Raw genomic sequence first — 19,172 nt, 5'->3', positions numbered from 1 at the left:
CTCTCCCCAGTCTGTGCCGCAACAACCGGCTGAACTACCCTAACTGGCTGGGCTACTGAAGTCTGATATTGAGGAGACATCTACTCCAGAGTGTGAGTAGCAGGAGTCTGTGCTCCTCCCCCAGCTTGAGAGACAGCTGGTGCCACCGAGAAATACATCGGTTTGGGCCACACTCTCCATAAGGCCCACCAAGCGGACTAGAGTGTCCTGAAGCACTAGAGTGGCTATGAATCCCTCCGAGACCTGAGCTGGTTCAACTGGTACGGTCTGAGCTGGGATCTCCTCCTCATGATCAATATGCGAGAGAACAAGAATGGAATGATTCAAACATCAATGATAGACAAAATCGCACGATAGGGAAATAAAGAAGTGAAATTTTTCCTAAAACTCCATAGCCTCTAGAAGATAAGTACAGATGTCTCCGTACCGATCCTCCAGACTCAATTGAGCTTGCTCATGACTCGTGAACCTAAGCAACCTAGTGCTCTAATACCAACTTATCATGACCCGAAATCCAAGCCTTGGGGTCGTGATGATGCCTAACATCTACTTTCTAGGCAAGCCGATGTGAAATAGAAAATTAGCCAATTTTAATAGCTGAAAACCACATATTAACAATAATAACAATATAAATCTGAAGTAGAGTACAATAATACCGAACAACGAAATCATAACATATCGCAGAACCTAGAGTCACAAATACATGAGCATCTATAGTGCTACAAATAAGGTCTAAACAAAGTACAACTGTTTTGAAACTCAATAAAATAGTAAATATAGAACGGGAAGGGGACTTCAGGGATGCGAACACCGTGAAACTATACCTTAAGTCTCCGACTGCGACCGAATCTGAGCAGAAAGCTACTGAGTGCCACTAGGACCAATACCAGAATCTGCACATGAATTGTAGAAGTGTAGTATGAGTACAACCGACCCAATGTCCTTCCCAAGTGTCGATACTAACCTCGGCGAGGTAGTAATGAGGCTATGACAAGACACCTACGTAAATAAACCTGTACAAGTATATATAAAGCAGCAATGATAACAGAGACTGATAACATACAAAACTGGGAGGAGACATGAGAAAAAGGGAAAATATAACAACTACGACAGGTATGAAATCACAAAATAACAAAGTAAATAACCAAAACCAAAAAATCATTCAAACTAATGATATGAAAATGGCATTGCATCTATGACATCTTATCGCACATTTAGATATTTGATAGGATTGATATTGTTATAGCACAATGGTCATTTCCTTGCATTTATTATGATATTGATATGTTATGGCATGATGGATTTTCATGCAGCACTTAGATATGGATTCGTCCCTCCGGAGTCAGGTGATTACCCATGCTATATTGGGCAATGTGAGCGCAGGTGATATGCGTATCGTGTTTAGCATGTGGGACGTGATGGATGTATGACCCTTTAGTTCATGGCTTAGAAGCTTAAGTTGGAATTGTTGACCAAACTTTGACTTTTGTGAAAATGACCCCGAATCAGTGTTTTGAGGACTCTAATCGGTTCCTATCATGATTTTTGACTCGGGCGTATGCCCAGAATCGTATTTGGAGGTCCGTAAGTTGATTTATGTTATTTTACCATAAATTGACTCTTGGCTATCAGGTTCAGAATTTTGTTTTGGAACTTGGAATAGGTCTGCTATGCTATTTAGAACTTATCCGCAAAAGTTTTGTGTGAGTTGATTTGATAGGATTAGAACATTTGGTTGCAATTCTAGAGGTTCTTGAACTTTGCTTTGAAATTCATGTGTTTTGGTGTCCGATTCATAGTTCTAGATGTTAATTTTGTGATTTGATCGTGTGAGCAATTTTGTATGATTTTTTTAGTCTTGTCTGGACATTTGGTTTGGAGCCCAGAGGGCTCGAATGAGTTTCGGACGTGATTCAGAATGCTTTGGACTGAAAATAAAGTTATTGTTCTGTTGGTGCTCTGATGTTGCAATTGAAAGCACCAACATTACCATTGCGAACATAGAAGGGGGGGGTCTCAGGTGTCACAATTACATTGCCTGGTTCGCAATTGCGAAATATGGGTCTGGGTAGGACATTTCACATTTGCGATGCATTTGTTGCATTTGTGATTGGAATAGGGTTCACTTTTGCGAACCCATTGTTGCATTTGCGAAGTTCCCCTTAAGCCTAATCAGTGCAATTAAACAAAAGTTAGAATAGTCGGGATTTTATCTCATCTCTCGCATTTTAGAACCCTATACTCGATAGGAAGCGATTTGGAGAGAGGATTTTCATCTACAAACATTGGGTAAATGATTCTAATCAATTTTCTACCATATTTCATGATTATATCTTAGATTTAACATCAAAATTAGGAGAATCAAAGGGGGAAATTGGGGATTTTGTTAGTTTTAAACAAGAAAATTTGAGTTTTAAGAGTCAATTTGGACTCGGATTTAAAAAAATACATATATCGATTCGTGGGGTTATGTGTAGTCGGAATCTACCCTTGGTCCCAGGTTTTGACCGGGCGGGCACGGGGTTGACTTTTGTTGACTTTTTGGGAAATGCGTAAAGACCATAGCTTTATCTATTGTAACTAGTTGTTCTTGCATTGTTTGATTTTGTTAAGTCATTTTTGGTTAGATTTGAACCGTGTGAAGGCAAAATTTAGGGGAAAAGCTATTTCCGAGGGTTGAGTTGTCCTAGTTAAGTTAAGTATCTTGCCTAACTTTGTGTGGGGGAACTACCCCTTAGGATTTGATTGATTGTACTATTTTATGTTATGTTGAAGACGTGTACATGAGGTGACGAGTGCGTACACGGGCTATGTGTGGTATTTGACCGGTTTAGGTTATTTAGACTCTTTCCATGCCTTTAATTAAATTGTCATAACATGTTATATCTCTCATTGTTAATCTACTCTTACATGCTTTATTTGACGTTCTTAGCACTTGTTCTACCTCATACTTGTTATTTTCCTCTTATATGCTTTAGCTGATGTTATTGCCTTCCTTATTGTCTTGTTACCTCTTAAATTGTTGAATTAGTTTTACTTGAAGTTTTTATTTCGTGGAATATCTTCATGTTGAGTTATTGGTGTTGAAGTTGTAAAATTCGTTATCATGTTGAGGTAAAATTGTTAATTGTTGATATATCTTTCCTTGTTAAGAAATTTTCATTCATTATGTTATTTGTTGAGATTCTTGTACACATTGTGGTTAAGTCGTGGGCTATTTGTTGTGGAAACATTGGTACCGTTGATGTTTTGGCAAGTTGTGGCATATGGCCACTTGTGGTGCGAGTTGTAATTGTGTTGTGATATTGATACGCATTCGGTGGTATAAGGCTAGGAGTTGATATGCATGCAGTGAGATAAGGTGGTCTTGATACGCGCGTTGCTAGTACGGGAACTACTTGAAGCCACGCGGTGAGATAAGGCGGGCTAAAATGGGGGTAGCTATTTTCGGAAAAATGATTTTCAAAACTAAATGCAAGGCTCACACGGTGATATAATGAAAGATTATGATTGAAATTGTGAAATGTGGAAATGAGGCGGTACCTCAGTTGTGATTCTTGTTGCACAGTCTATGTTAAAAAGGCGTGTTGGTTGAATAATTTTGTCATCCCTTATTGTTTTACTTGTATTTGTCCACATTGGTTCCTTGATGTACTTAACATGTGTTCATTCCTTGTTACCTTTATTGCAGTAGATTCCTTTTCTAGCTTTCAATTATTGAACTGCTTTATTGTCATTTATTTCTTCGTTCTACATTATGTGACTGTACCATATCTTGTTCAGTTTCTTTTACCCTAGTAGGTGACTTGACTTGGCCTCGTCACAACTCCACCGAGGTTAGGCTTGATACTTATTGGGTACTATTATGGTGTGTGTATACTACGCTTCTGCACATTTTTGTGCAGATATAGGTACATCTGCTCGTGCCGGACGCTAGTGATCATTCAGCTATGACAAGAAACTTCAAGGTATATCTGCCCGACGTCTGCAGGCCTCGGAGTCACTTTTCATTATCTTCTCATTACTGGTATCTCCTTTGTCAGACAGTGTTGTAGTAGAGGTTTTAGAATATTCTGTAGAGCTTATGACTTAGTTCCATAGATTTTGGAAATTATGTTATTGATGTTATATTTTGGGAATTTATATGAGCTTATCAGTTTTTTTTAGTTTCTCAATTTTGTTATTTCTGTTAGGCTATTATTAAATGTTAGGCTTACATAGTCTTAAAGACTAGGTGCCATCACAATATCTAATGTGGGAAATTGGGGTAGTGACAAGTTGGTATTAGAGCTCTAGGTTCATACATTCTTCGTTTGGGCAACAAACCAAATGAGAATCTTTCTCATTAATTAAGAATAAGAGACTGAAACTCTGACCAGTGTATATGACGAGCGCAAAACACACACTTAAATTCTGCTCGCTAATCAAATATAGTATAGTATAATATCGTATCCACATGGATTGAATTTAAATAATAGTCTCTCATAGTTTCTAGCTTGGTTGCTATCCAAGATGATCAACAGTTGAGATTTATAAGATGTCTAACTAAAATTAACTAAGAATCTAAAGCTAATGACTAATGACAATCGAAACAAAGAATAAGCAAAGAAGGTTATCAATGGGAGAAGATAGGGGTTTGATAGGATAGGTGCAAGACAATTGTTCGGGATCTAACTCCAGATAATTCACTTCTAATGTTCAAGTGAGTCTCTCAAAATCACTCAATTATTAGTTCAAACATTCAGCAAAAACTCCTCTCTCGATGAAGTCTTAACCTCAAAAGATGAACCAATTTCAGCACGTGGAGATATGCCAGAATGCGTAGTGGATTGGTCTTTAGAAAAACCTCTTTCGATTATTCTCTTAACTAGGTTTAATCAATGATTCAACTAGCCTCGTTCGATTACTAAGAAGAATTAATGAACTCAACCAACAATATAATGCAAAGATATCACATGTTATGCTTCTCTCGATTACATGAACTAGTGAATATAGATGCAATAATTAAATCATCCAAAATGATTCAATACATAAAACTAGTGTTATAATCCACAAACAATCATCAATACACCAAATCCATCAAACCCTTAATGGAACTACTCTATAGATATGGAGAAATTCATCAGAAATAAAATTAAAGTAAAGGCAAAGATAAATTCAATCCAAACTCGGGTCTTGAGAGAGGAAGGAATGATGAAATCCTTGTGCTTGTGTTCTTCCAACTCCTCCTTAGCCTCCTTAGATCCAAAGTATGTCAAAAGTCTAGAAAATAACATTTTCCATTTATTTATACCAAGTAGGGTCAGGCATAGATGAAACTACCCTTTCCTAGCCGAAATAGGATTTTCACTCTGTACAAATTATACAGGCGCGCCGCATGGGGCGGTGCACCATGCGGGGAATTAGTGGGGAAATCCAGAGTGCTCAACATCTGTTAGGCAGCAAAAAAAACACTGTTGCAGTGCGGTGGGCGTCGCATAGTGCGTCGCTTTAGTGTCCTTTTCCAGGGAATTGGCCAATTTCAATTCTGCTACTATTTTTTCTTGAGTTGGGCAACCACTTCACGTGCACACATCACTTGCATGTCTCAATTTGGAGGATTCAATTCCTTAACATCTTATGAGAATATTGTCTAGCCACATCATGGTGCACGTCTTCCAACAAGCCGTGATAGGCCATTTATATGGCCTTGAGCATTTTTCTTTCACTTTTTATATACATACGCGGTACTCAACCCCCGAACTCGATTCCGTCTTAATTCCTTTGGTTTTTACTCAGACTTCAAAGCTTCAAATAGCTCGAATTAGCTCCACCACATCTATATAACTCGGAATCACTCCTACAAGGCATAAACGACACAATAAGTGCAAATCACTACCAATTAAAGCTCAACACAAGTAAAGTGCAGTGAATTAGAGTGCAATAAGCGACTAAAATGCGGGATTATAGCCTACCATCAACACCTCACACTTAAACCATTGCTCGTCCTCGAGCAAACAAAGTACACTTCATATAGATACGACCTTTTTAAACAACTCTCCTAACTCATCATACCAAGAATATTTAAAACAGATTAAGCACAATACTGTAACATCCTTGCCTCAATATTTGACTCAAAAGCACTATGCATTTTTCACAACCCGCTCACTTACTCTAACACAGAGGTCAACGACATTACCTTTCCTTCATGAATCGAGTGTTCTCCCACAATAATAGAGAGTAGTTCCACACACAATAAAATTTAAGAACAATCAGGAACTCAAGATAGAAAGAATTCACTCACTCTCAGAAGTAACATTCATATGCTACAAAAGACGTACCATAGGCTTGGCCGTAGTGTACTACTCTACTAATTGAGCTCATTCAGTCAAGGATCAAATAAGACTTTAATTGGTTGTAAGGTAGGATGCAGGATGTGTAGGATACATTTGGATATAAGTGTGACTACACCTCCCTAAGCACTTTAATACATACAATTAATCGTTCAAAACCCCACACTTATGTAAAACCATAACTCCACCTTCACATCAATATACATTAACTCCCTACTTCTTTAAGAACAATTACATCAAGTTACCACTATCAAGAAATATTTTTCACAATCATACACTTATTTTTTTCTCTTTGTTTCAATTCAAGTAGCTCTTACTTTTTCAAAACAGTGCACCTTTCTCCTTAGTTTAGTAGTTCCACTCAAAAACCAAACCAACCACCTTACACTTCAACTTTTACAAAGTTCATAACAAATTCAAGTGCTCACGAGAGGTACAAGGTTCAAATAGATGGCCAATTCAAACACATGTGTAAGGCTTTTAATGTAGTTACCAAAGAAATAGGATTATAGGCTCAAAAGCGTTAACTATGATACATAACAATTAGGTGGGTAATAGCATGTGTCTGGCTCAACAAAGAAATGGCTATATCATGTCCAAGACTGAATAAAACTACTATTTCGCTTGGAAAACACACGGGGCAAGTTCTAGACATCAAATGCAAAGCACAGAATACACTAAACCTCACACACGCATGGCACATAACTCACTCAGGATTAGACTGTCAAGACACTCTAGTCAAAGTAGTTAAGCAAAGTTAAGATCATACACTTTAAGGTACTTATACAAGAGTCAAAAACTTAGCCTAAAGTCATGAGATATTGCCTGCAATTCAAATCATAGCATAAAGTTTCCTACTCCTAAAAAATAAAAACTAACTATACCCGGTTCAAACAAAACCCTTGGAAAAGAAGTGCGGCACAAAGAAAAATCAAGGGGGGATTATTACACTACCTACAAATGAAAATCATTTTGACTTTTTTCTTTTGACTTCAATCCCTCAAGAAACCTGTCAATGATATCCATCATCGGGAAAAAATCAAAACTTTTAAAGAAATTCTCATTTTTTCAAATTTTTTTGTCTATCTCTATTAACTACAACTAACAAAAATAAAACTGCTATACATACATACAAATATCCCCACCCCATACTTTAAGTTGTGGCATGTCCCCATGATACATAATTAAAAAGCATAAGGTAAAGGAAACTTCCCTGAATATCTAGTTGGGGTCTGAGTCGGGCTCCATTCCTCGCGCCCAAACTAATGCGCGCATCCATACAGACAACGTCTTCTCAGCCTTTTTGGGGTACACCCGATACTTATCTTTCTCACTCACCGCAACCTTCTCTTTAATGCCCTTCTCTTTCCATGCAACACTTGCAGCTGGTTTTCCTTTTTGCACACCCTTTTCTACATCCATCTTGAAAGTCACCATCTCTTCACCCACTCTAAGAATGAGTTTTCTCTCATGTATATCGAATATCGCTCTGCCCGTTGCTAAGAATGGTCTTCCTAAGATGAGGGAGACCTCCTTGTTTTCCTCCATATTCACCACTATAAAAACCACATGAAATACGAACTTATCCACCAAAACTAACACATCTTCCACTATCCCCTCGGGTATTAAAGTCATTTGGTCTGCCAGCTGCAACGATATTGGTGTAGATCTTATCTCTCCAATCTCCTTCACTAGTTTCCTGTAAATAGATAGAGGCATTAAATTAAATAGGGCACCAAAATCACATAAAGACTTATCAAAATTAATAGTTCCTAAAGAGCAAAGTATAGTAAAACTCCCTGGATCTCCACACTTTTGTGGGAGTTTATTTTTTGCAATATCGCACTGAAATGCTCTTTGATCTTGAACACTGAGGTCTCCTCTATTTTCCTCTTCTTCATAATGATCTCTTTCAAGAATTTAGCATAAAAAGGCAATTGTGAGAACACTTCTGTGAATGGTAAGTGTTTACCCAAAAAACGGGTAACAATTGAATTTATACGTGGTTTTAAGGGTACGTGATATAACTTGGTACAAATTGAGAATATATATATATATATATATATATATATATATATATATATATATATAGAAATTGACTATGAAAGAAATGAATTGGAACCAAACGAATCGAATATCCTCGGCCCATGAGTTCAGTCACCCTCGAACCAAGTGAAGGTTCAAATAAAATAAGAACAGAGTACCAAGATATTGAAAGCTAAAAAGAGGTAGTATATTGCTTTGTATTGCGTAAATGTCATGTCTCTTACAAATGATCAGACCCCCTTTACATAGTAGGGGAGTCGTACTCTTGGTACAATTCTAAATACAGTAAGAAATCTCATGATATGCTAATTAATCGGCCTCTCCTTGTTACGTGCCGGGATTTCCGCCGCGATCCTTGTCCGATTGCGGATATTTTGGCTTTCCGTTATTTGGCTCGGTAAGCTTCCCTTGGTCTCATTCTCTCTCTATCTTGCTTGGTCTCGATCTTTCTCAATCTCGATCTTGGCCGGTCTCGATCGTGGCCGGTCTCGATATTGGCTGATCTCGATCTTAATCGATCTCTGGGTCACGAGCTCGGCAATCTAACTTCACATCATGGTTCAATATAACACGAGTTTGAACCTTGCTCTATCATGTTATAGTCTCGATCAATCTTATGAAAGGCAAGCACGGTTTTGACCGTATACAGTAATATTCATTAAAATTACAATAGATAGTAGATATGAACCCATAATGTTAAAAATATAATGTGTTCAATGGTAAGACCCTAAAAAACTGAACCCATAGAGTTTAAATCCTGGATTCACCTCTATAGGGTAGCAACTCATATTATTTCCAAGAGATGTATTTCCAATGCCAATTATCTGAGTTGTTTCTATATGATCAACAATCTTTTTCACACCAGCGCTTATATTGCTTACCCTATCTCCATATCAAGTCGTCAATTATCATGGGCAAAAATTACGAGGTCTATATGGTTTACTAGAAATTTCTATCCAATACATCTCAAGCCCTTGCAAATAACAGAGGAAAAGGGCAGACGATCATGCTTGACTTGATAAAAATTGAAGAAAATAAGTTCCCCATATTCAATTTTTCCAAACTGAAAAAGGAAAAGAACAATTGGATAATTTATGATTCTTAACCCATATAATATTTAGAGAATTAATAGAGCCATGGTATAACAAAAATTTGGTAAAATATTTGGTGAATAAAAAATGTCTGTACAATTAAAAAACAAATAATTAGAATTTTGAACAAAATATTGCACCTTTGACTGGCAATGGTGGTGGAGGTAGATCATAGTTATCTATTGGTCTCTTCCTCTTTCTCTTGGAATATATTATTAGCAAAGCCAGCACCGCCAGAATCACAAGACCCCCTATGGCTATTCCTACCACTGCTCTTGTCGGTATTCCTGAAGACCCTCCACCTAACGGTGGCGATGACGACACTGGCGTTGAGGGCCCTTTTCCACTAGGTAATGGCTGAGACCCTCTGCCTGACTTAGAAGGTGCTGAAAGAGAGTCTCCACTCGTCGGCGGTGAAGGTAAAGAACCGAAATCAGGAGGAGAAGGGGTGGTGGAGGGAGGAGATTCATATGGCGGAAAACCAGAGGCAGTCGGAGGCGAAGTTATCGCAGGGGGCATTGGGCTTGAAGGAGGAGTTGTAGTGTAAGTCTCGTAAGAGGCGACGGTGGCGTAGAAAGCTATGGTGGCGTGAGAGTGGACATTTTCCGGAGACCCCTTTATTATTATGGAAAATAAAACAAAAACACATGCGCGCAAACCTATGCAAGTATATAAACTTGGATAATATGAAATATGTTGCTGGCAAAGTTTTCTTTTATCCTTTGCTTCTCTCTAATTGTTGCTCAGAAGTGCTTTTCAAATTAATTAGCCAAACACAAATTGTTTCTTACCAAAAGTACTTTTGAAAAAAGCATTTCTCAAAATTAGCTGATTTTTGTAGCTTGTCCAAATGGGCTATAATCCTGCTTGGAGTAGATTTTAAGTGAGGCTACAGTGGTTAAATGAACATGAATTGGCGCATGTCGGTTGCAGTCCATGCAGGGATGTTTGATTGAACACAATTTAAGGAAAAAATAAAATTAGTATTTGTGATTGTGACTTTAAATATATTATACAGTTAAATTACTAATAAAATAATTTTAATTTCATTTATTTATAAGGTAAAATATGCTATATTAAGTGATCGCACAAGGGAGTGATACGCGAAATCGAAGGCAAAGGATAGCTAAACCCGAAGACAATTGTTCCATCTGTTACCGGAAAGAATGGTGCTCATAAATATGCAATAAATTCCTACCACCTTGTAGTATTTAATTGAGAATATTCTATAGCATTTAGTACACTATTTGTTATAAAGAATTAGTCATTCATGCCCGCCGTTATACATTCTTCAATGGTCCTCATAATTGACATTAAAAGAAGGGCATGATCCTAGGACCTTGTTCCCTAGGTGCAGCTATAAATAGTGAGCTTTATTATCATTGTAGAGGACATATATTTTCTGGCAAACTTACGCTACAACCTATTCAAAGCTTTATACAATTTTATCTTCTTGCTTTTTAATTTCACTGCTGTTGTGCTCGGAAGCCCTGCTCCTGGAACTAGTGATTCTGCTATTTCAACCTCATCTCAAGGCTAAGTGTTTCATATTTATTCAATCATTCTATTATTTCAGGATCAAATTAATTCACTTGTCTAGAAATCACATATAAATTCAAGTGTACTATTTTACGGTTAAACAATTTGGTACCCACCGTGGGGCCTAGATAGTCATGTAATTAAGCTGGTCCTTGCGTCTTTTACTAACATATTTTGATTATTTGTCCTTAGCAAAAAATCACAAAAAATGGCAGATAATGGTGTTAAAAAGAAACACAACCTTGAGGCCCAAGGAGACTAGCCTCAACATGAGGATTCAATCAGTAATACCCGCAATGAGGGAAACGATGCCACGCCGGTCCACGACAGGCGGTACCTACGACATGTTTGGGAGGCGACTCCTGATGATGCTGAAGAGGAGCTTGTTGTTGAAGCGGTAAGGGTCCTCCAGGAGCAACAAGAGGTTATTCTAGGCTATCTCACATGACAGGATAAGATTATGACAGAACTAAAGTAGGCGTTCTCAGGTGCTTCCAATAACGTGAATGGACGAGGTCCAGTTCCTCCTGGTGCTCCTATAAATCAAACAACGCAGAGGGTTGACAACAACACCCCGAGGGGTGAGGTCGACTTCGATGGGGTCGGGGGGAGCAGATTCGGTCACAACAATGAGAGTGATCCCTTAAAAGAGAACTCTTATGATTTATGAGAGAAGTGAACGCCCGCATGGACCAAATCCCAGGTGCACCACCGGTGCTGAAAGGGTCGGTCTCAAAGAAGTATACTCAGTTGCCGTACAAACCACGACACTAGAATTGATCCCAAAGCGATTTAAAATGCCCGACGTGCCGAAATATGATGGGACTTCGGACCCTCAGAAGCATATTACCACCTATACAACGACGGTGAAGGGGAACGATTTAGCTCCCCACGAGATCGAATCTGTTTTGCTAAAAAAGTTCGGAGAGACTCTCACGAGGGGGGCCTTGACGTGGTATTCGTTGTTACCCACGCATTCCATAGATTACTTTGAGATGCTCACGGATTCTTTCATTAAGGCTCATGTCAGGGCCAGAAAGGTGTAGGCCCGGAAGGCCGACATATTCAGAATTGCTCAAGGAGAGTCCGAGTTGCTGCGAAAATTCATAACCTGGTTCTAGAAGGAAAGGATGTTGCTTCCGGTTGTCCCGGATGAATGGGCGGCTAAAGCATTCACCAAGGGTTTGAATCTGAGAAGTTATGATGCTTCCCGGAAGTTGAAGAAAAGCTTTCTCAAATTTCAAGCGACGACTTGGGCGAATGTTCACAACCTGTACGAGTCAAAAATAAGGATTGAGGATGATCATATCGACTTCCCGGCATCGGCTAAAGGTCGGGAGTAGAATAGAGAAAAATCAAAAGACAATTTTGACACAGATAGACAGTCTTTGAGGGGCCGGTTTTTTCCTTACGAACAAGCCGAGGGACGCGGCAGAGGTTTCCGGTCGGCAGACAGGTTAGTTACCGACAGAAGAACTGATCGCGATCGGAACAACAGATCATTGCAGGACAAAGAAACGCTAGGTTCTCGAAATCCTTCTGATCACGCCCAACTATGCCTCCTAAGAGGTCTAGCAGTCATTGCAAATATAATCTATTTTACAAGTCCGGAGTCGAATCCCACAGGGAAATAACGTGCCAATTACAACTAATACTTTTGCATGAATTCAAGTAATCAACCTTCAAAAAGATTATATAACAATTTAAGAGTTTACTAACTAAGATCAAAGTAATTAAAAATGCAGTTGTAACTAACAAGGCAAATATTGTAGACAAGATTTGGAAAAGTCTAAGGTTATGATTTCCCCTATTGTCGGAATCTTCCCCGCTACGTTTCTTATAAATTTGCCTAAATATTCTCTACCAATCGTGAGTAATTTGATTGTCATAGCTCTCTATTGAGAAACTACCACAATTTACTACATGTATTCTCTCGAACTATGCTAGCTGGCACTAGTTTACTGCGCACTACGATCGCACCAAGACTTCGTTATCTCTAATCCCGCCTTTAAACCCTCCGTATCAATCTCTCAACTATGTTAGGAGTGGTGTTGTTCAACAACTACATAAATGTGTACTCTCTCTCGACCAATATACACACTAAATAGGTACAGTTAATTGAGAGCTCTTCATTTAACAACAATGAAAATATAGTTGAACAAATAGAGAAAATCAAAGACAAATCTATATTAAACGCAGTATAAAAGCATCCTCCAATAGGTTCCATCAAACCTTAGATTAAAGAGTTTAGCTACTCATAAATACAACAACAATTAACATAATGTTCAAAGACATGAAACTACAAAGTAAAGAGATAAAGGAAGGGAAAACTCGTTTGATTCTTGCTCTATAGTGCTTGGCAACCTATTTCTTTTCCAAAATCATGTCCAACCCTAAAATAACTCGTTTGGTCTGTAGTGCGGTCAAGCTAGCTATAGACCTCGCGAAGCCTGTTCTATAGCACTGTCAACATGGTTATAGACCTCGCGAAGCCTGCTATATAGCGCGGTCAACCGGGCTATAGACCTCGTGAAGCCTGGTCTATAGCACGGTCAACCTGGCTATAGACCTCGCAAAGCCTGGTTTGTAGCACAGTTTGGGTACTTGATGCTTAGCCTGGTCTATAGCACGGTCAACTTGGCTATAGACCTTGCAAAGCCTGGTTTGTAGCACGGTTTGGATACTTGATGCTTTTGTGCTCTTTTCTTGTATTTTTGTCCTTGTTTTATACAACTTTCATTTGACGATTCCTTCCGTTGTTCCTACACATAAAACAACCCAATTTATCTCAAATTTCACATAATAACTCATTAGAACAACAAAATATAGGGTGAGTAATGTGCTAAAAGTATAGTATTTTGGCCTCACATTACCACCCCACACTTAAACGTTGCTCGTCCTCGAGTCAACCACTAATTCCTAGAGCACTTTTATTCTCTTTTAGCACATCTGAAGCACACCATTCCTATGACTATGGTTGATAGCAACAATTAAACCTTAGCATATGCCTTCAAACTTTTCTTAACTTTATGCCATACTTCAAATCTTTATTCAACAAAAGGACAACATGTTTCTAACAATCCTAACCTCACAAACCGACTCGATATCACAATCATGGCTTGAACACTTAACATCATAGAGAAATCTAATAATGTCACCTATCCCTTGCAAAATCATCTGCTCTCACAACAAAAACAAGAGAGTAAGTTGAATCCACACATTCGAATCAAATGCTCAAATATATTTTAAGGATTCTCATATATCAAAGAAATTCCTCACTCTCACAAAGAAATCACATACATGCATAAAGTACCATAGGCTTGCCCATTATGTAAACCTCTACTAATGTAGGCTTGCTCGATCTAAAATCAATTAGGACTTTTTATGGTTGTAATGTTGGCTTAAGGATGGGTAGGAATTTAGGAATATTTACTAACCCTCCTAAATACTTTAACACATCACAGAATTAACTTTAAGTGCATTTTTTCTTCAACCCAACTGCATTTTCACAAACAATATCATCCCTAAAGTATTTCCTCTTTCTTTAAGCACTACATTAATTCACACCCACTAGCAAGCACAAGATCTCTTTTTTTTCCGCTAGTGTGTATTATTTTACAAAACAAGTGCACCCTTCTTTCTTTCATTGGTTCCACTCGAAAGCCACCCCACACTTAGTCCTTACTTCTTCTAGTGCTCACTTCACAATTAAGGTGCTTTACGAGGTACAAGGATCAAAATAATGTTAATTAAGAACAAATAGGCATAGGCTTATAGTGTGGTTGTCAATTAAAAGTATATAGGCTCAAAAGGGTTGACTAGGGATAAATGTTATTTGTGGTAGGCATTAAGTTCAAAAAGATGAAAGAAAGCCTAAAATAATTTTTCAAACCGAGCAAAACCTAAAATTTTGCTTCAACTCACATGCCGGGCATGTTATAGACTCTAATGCAATGACACGGACTATACAATTTCTCACCACTCATGGCACATGACTCACCAAGGATGGTTCCATTCCTATTCTCGAACAATTTCAAGTATTCATAGAGCCACAAAATATTAAGTATCAAACACAAAGTAACACAAGTCAAGAAAATGAGATATAGGCGTTAATAAACATGTTATTACTCAACAAGGCATAATAAACATTTTCAAACTATAGGGAAGATATTACACATACTAGAGCCTAAATATTCTACTATCAAACTAGTCAAAGGCGCCTAGCATTCTGTTCTAATCTAAAAGATAAAACAAAAACTACTACCCGCTTCAACTACATCCCGTGGAAAAGAACCAGTGCACAAAGAAAAACCACGAGGGATTATTACTATATATATATATATATATATATATATATATACATATATATATATATATATATATATATATATATATATATATATATATATATATATATATATATATATATATGTGTGTGTGTGTGTGTGTGTGTGTGTGTGTGTGTGTGTGTGTGTATAAACTTTATATATATAAAAACTTTTTTTATTAGACTTAAGTCCCTCAAGAAAATTGCCTAAGAGAACCATCGTCAGGAAAAGTCCAGTCATTTCATTTATTTAATTTTTATTTTTTTAAAAAAAATTAAATTTTTTTTTTATTTTTTTTATTATTATTAATTAAGGGGAAATACGAAAATAAAATAAACATTAAACACACGAACTAATTAGTCTATCTAATATTTACAAATGACAGAGAATACCTTCCACCCCACACTTAGATCATGCATTGTCCTCAATGCATATATAAATTCATAAACACAAAAACATGTATGGTGGTTGGAAAAACTCCTTGATCAGACATCATCCTCTCCCTCATCGTCGAAGGCTCCATCTGCACCTATACAGTCCTTATCCTCTTCTCCTTCAGCATCATCATCATCATCCTTGTCGGACTGCTCTCGCTCGGCATCGGAACATACTGGTGTGTTGACATCCTCATCATCTAGGAGTCATTACCCATCGCCAAGCCTAGCTAGCTATTGTGCATGAGGATTGAGAGGATAATGCTCCTCCAAGGTGACCTTCTCCTCAGTAGTGGTCGGCCTTCCCCCAATCCTGAGTTGTAAATCCATCATCTCATATAGATGTGCCATAAGGCTGTCATCTCGAGCATTGCGTTTGACACCTCTCATTGTGGCCATGGCATTCTCTTCTTTCACCCGTATTCTTGTGATGTCCATTAGTCTAAGGGGTGGAGGAATGTCTCTATCAAAATCTCGCTCCTCCTCCATATCTTCTTTGCGCAGGTACTGAGTCAACATGTTGGCAAAGGACAATCTGTCAATGCGCTTGCTTTTTCTCACCTGGGACATCTGGTAGCGTATTAAGTGGCCCACATTCACTTTCTGGCCAGTCATGAGGAAGTACAACATGTATATCTTTTCACGGCTTATAAGAGTCTCATGATTACATGGTAATAGCCGCATGTTGATCAATTTCACCCACACCTGAGCTTCCGGCTTCATTTGTTTCTTTGGAAATTTCCTATTGCGTTGAGTCTTCTTGTCACGAACCCAAGAAGCCACAGAATTGACACCACAGAGAGTATGTCTCAATGCCTCATATGTAGGACATGTGATGAATTTGTCCAAGGGTTCCTGTGGAACATCCGGAGCTCCCAAAAAGTTGCATATAGCTGTTTCCGAAAAATCAATCAACCTTCCTCTAATAGGCACCAGCTACTCAAGATCATTCGGGTCAAAACCGGCATAAAATTCCCGAACAAGGTTGACATTTATATCCCCGATGTTTCTAAACACATAACTTAAGCCAAGGTCATGAATACCTTTCCAAATTGATTGGTACTTAGCTTGTAGGCGCCGCTCATGAATAGCTGACACAGAATGTATATGTCTCGGCCGACAAAGCTTGTACCAATCCTTGGCAGATTGAGGTATGCTCTTCAGTCCAAATTCTCGTTGTCCCTTAGGTCGTGGGCGTGTGGTTGCTATAGTTTCAACTGCTTGCAACCCTTCAACTTGGCTTGAAATGGCCTCCCCACCTTTTCCCTTTTTCGGTGGAGGTCTGGAAGAAGCCTTGGCCTTAGTTGGAACAGTAGCCTTGCACTTGCCTTTACCATCGTCTTTTTTAGGAGGCATACTCGTACCTACATAAGTGAACGTTCCTTAGTGATAAAGCAAATGAATCAATTCAAAACATGGTCTTGCGACCCCACACTTAAGAGTTCACTACATGATGTTCAACCATTTTGAGGATACTCAGACTTTACCTCTTTATTTTTGCATGCGAATAAATCAATGGCAAAATGGTGTTTACCATAATTGCTATGTATGTAGTTGTTGTTGAGCCCAACTAAATTTGCAATTTGGAGTAGTGCAATGCAACTTATCAAAAGTAATATAATCATGGAGACCATAACTCCATTTGGGCAAAGAGTGTCTTTGAGGCATTTCGACAAACACTTAGCATGCACTAGTGTTGTCATAGTGTATGTAGAGATGAGGGATTGCCTCACCCTCCCCAAATCGGCTTGGGGATTGCATGTTATCACCCTTATACCCAGTATCAATACCAATCCTATGGGGTCTATGGGATTAGGACGAGCAAGCAATTTCATGATATGAATACGTACCCAAAATTGGTGGAATTTCATTTCTTAACTCAATTCAAGTTTTTGATAGATGAAAGAGTTAGGAAAATACCTTAGATGCTTAGGAGGATTGAAGTGTTCTTCAATTGATGTCTCAAGTGAGTGAAAGAGTGGATGCAAATCGTCTTCAATGAAATTTATGGGTGAGGGGGAAGGGAAAAAATGGACGGGCAGTGTAGTGTGTTTAGTGAGGTGTGTGTCTTTGTGTAGTATTTTAATATAAAGAAGTTAGAAAACAAAGTGATGTTTTAATATAAAGAAGTTAGAAAACTAAGCTTAAAAAATATTAAAACATTACTTACCTGGCGACGCGCGCTCCCAGCGAGCAATTTACCTTGCGAAGTGAGCTCCATAGTGAGATGAGAGGCAGGCACAGCGAGGTCATAGCGAACTGGTGGTCTGGCTGGGCGAGGTCTGATGCATGGTATTGAAAAGCAAAGAAAACTGACCTCGCTATAACCCGTGCGATGTGAGGCAAAAGCGAGCTCTATCTTGCTGTAACCCGTGCGACGCGAGGCTAACGCGAGGTACTGCTCGATGTATCCCTTGTAAAATGAGGCTAAGGTGAGTTGTATCATTTGCGACGCGAGGCTTAATGCCAGGCTTTGCTTGCTTTATCCCTTGCGACGTGAGGTTAAACGCGAGGTAATTACCTGGCGACGCGAGCTTGAAAGCATGTTGGGTAGCAGGCGATGCAAGCTGTGCCGCCAGGTGAAATGTTTGCGATGCGAGGTTGGCTTACAAGTGCGTTGTACATTAAACTGGTTGACGCAAGGTGCGCAGCGTTGTTTGGAGCGTACGCATGTAAATTTTATTTCATTTTGTGAACGACTCCAAGCGCCATGACTTTCCATTGTGATCCATTACCTGTTCAGACACCAAGATTTAGCTAAAAACTTGTTAGTGCTTAAAACTAACGAAAATTTATAGTTAAGCTAAAATAAACTACGAATTGGGTTGCCTCCCAACGAGCGCTTGATTTAACGTCACGTCACGACACATGCGATCAAACTTAAGTTTCACTCAAAAATTGAGGCTCCTTCAAATGAATCACCGATACAACCTTTTCCTCCTCCATGCCAAGGTAATCTTTCAACCTTTGCCCATTAACTCTAAACATGTTCATTCCATCCTCGGATTCAATTTCTATAGCTCCGCTTGAGAGTACTTGCACCACTCTAAATGGTCCCGACCATCTAGATTTCAGCTTACCCGAAAATAGTTTCAATCTTGAATTATACAACAACACGACATATCCGGGTTTGAAAATCCTCTCTTGAATATGCTTGTCGTGCATGATCTTCATCCTTTCTTTGTACAGTCTGGTGCTTTCAAAAGCATGGTAACGGAACTCATCGAGTTCATGAAGTTCTGTGACTCTACTCGTACCAGCGATCTCCATGTCAAGATTTAATTTCCTTAATGCCCAAAAATCTCTATGCTCTAGCTCCACTGCTAAGTGACATGCCTTTCCAAACACCAATTTATACGGTGACATACCAATTGGAGTTTTGAATGCAGTGCGTAGGCCCAT

At 38.7% G+C, this 19,172-nt stretch overlaps 1 protein-coding gene across 1 annotated transcript; it reads right to left on the bottom strand.

Moving 5' to 3' along the window:
• Positions 1 to 18,650: 18,650 nt before the first annotated feature.
• LOC107786880 (uncharacterized) lies at positions 18,651 to 19,172 on the bottom strand. The gene has a single exon (XM_016608386.2). It carries the CDS (start codon positions 19,170 to 19,172, stop codon positions 18,651 to 18,653), a length of 522 nt encoding a protein of 173 aa, XP_016463872.2.

The sequence above is a fragment of the Nicotiana tabacum genome, chromosome 13, assembly GCF_000715075.1.
Source record: "Nicotiana tabacum cultivar K326 chromosome 13, ASM71507v2, whole genome shotgun sequence".
NCBI lineage: Eukaryota > Viridiplantae > Streptophyta > Magnoliopsida > Solanales > Solanaceae > Nicotiana > Nicotiana tabacum.
Note: the sequence above shows the minus strand (reverse complement) of the source record. Positions and strands in the feature narration are given on the sequence as shown.

What these genes read in the sequence shown, in the direction of transcription:
- LOC107786880 (XM_016608386.2), bottom strand. Translation starts at nt 19,172, where the DNA reads ATGGGCCTACGCACTGCATTCAAAACTCCAATTGGTATGTCACCGTAT.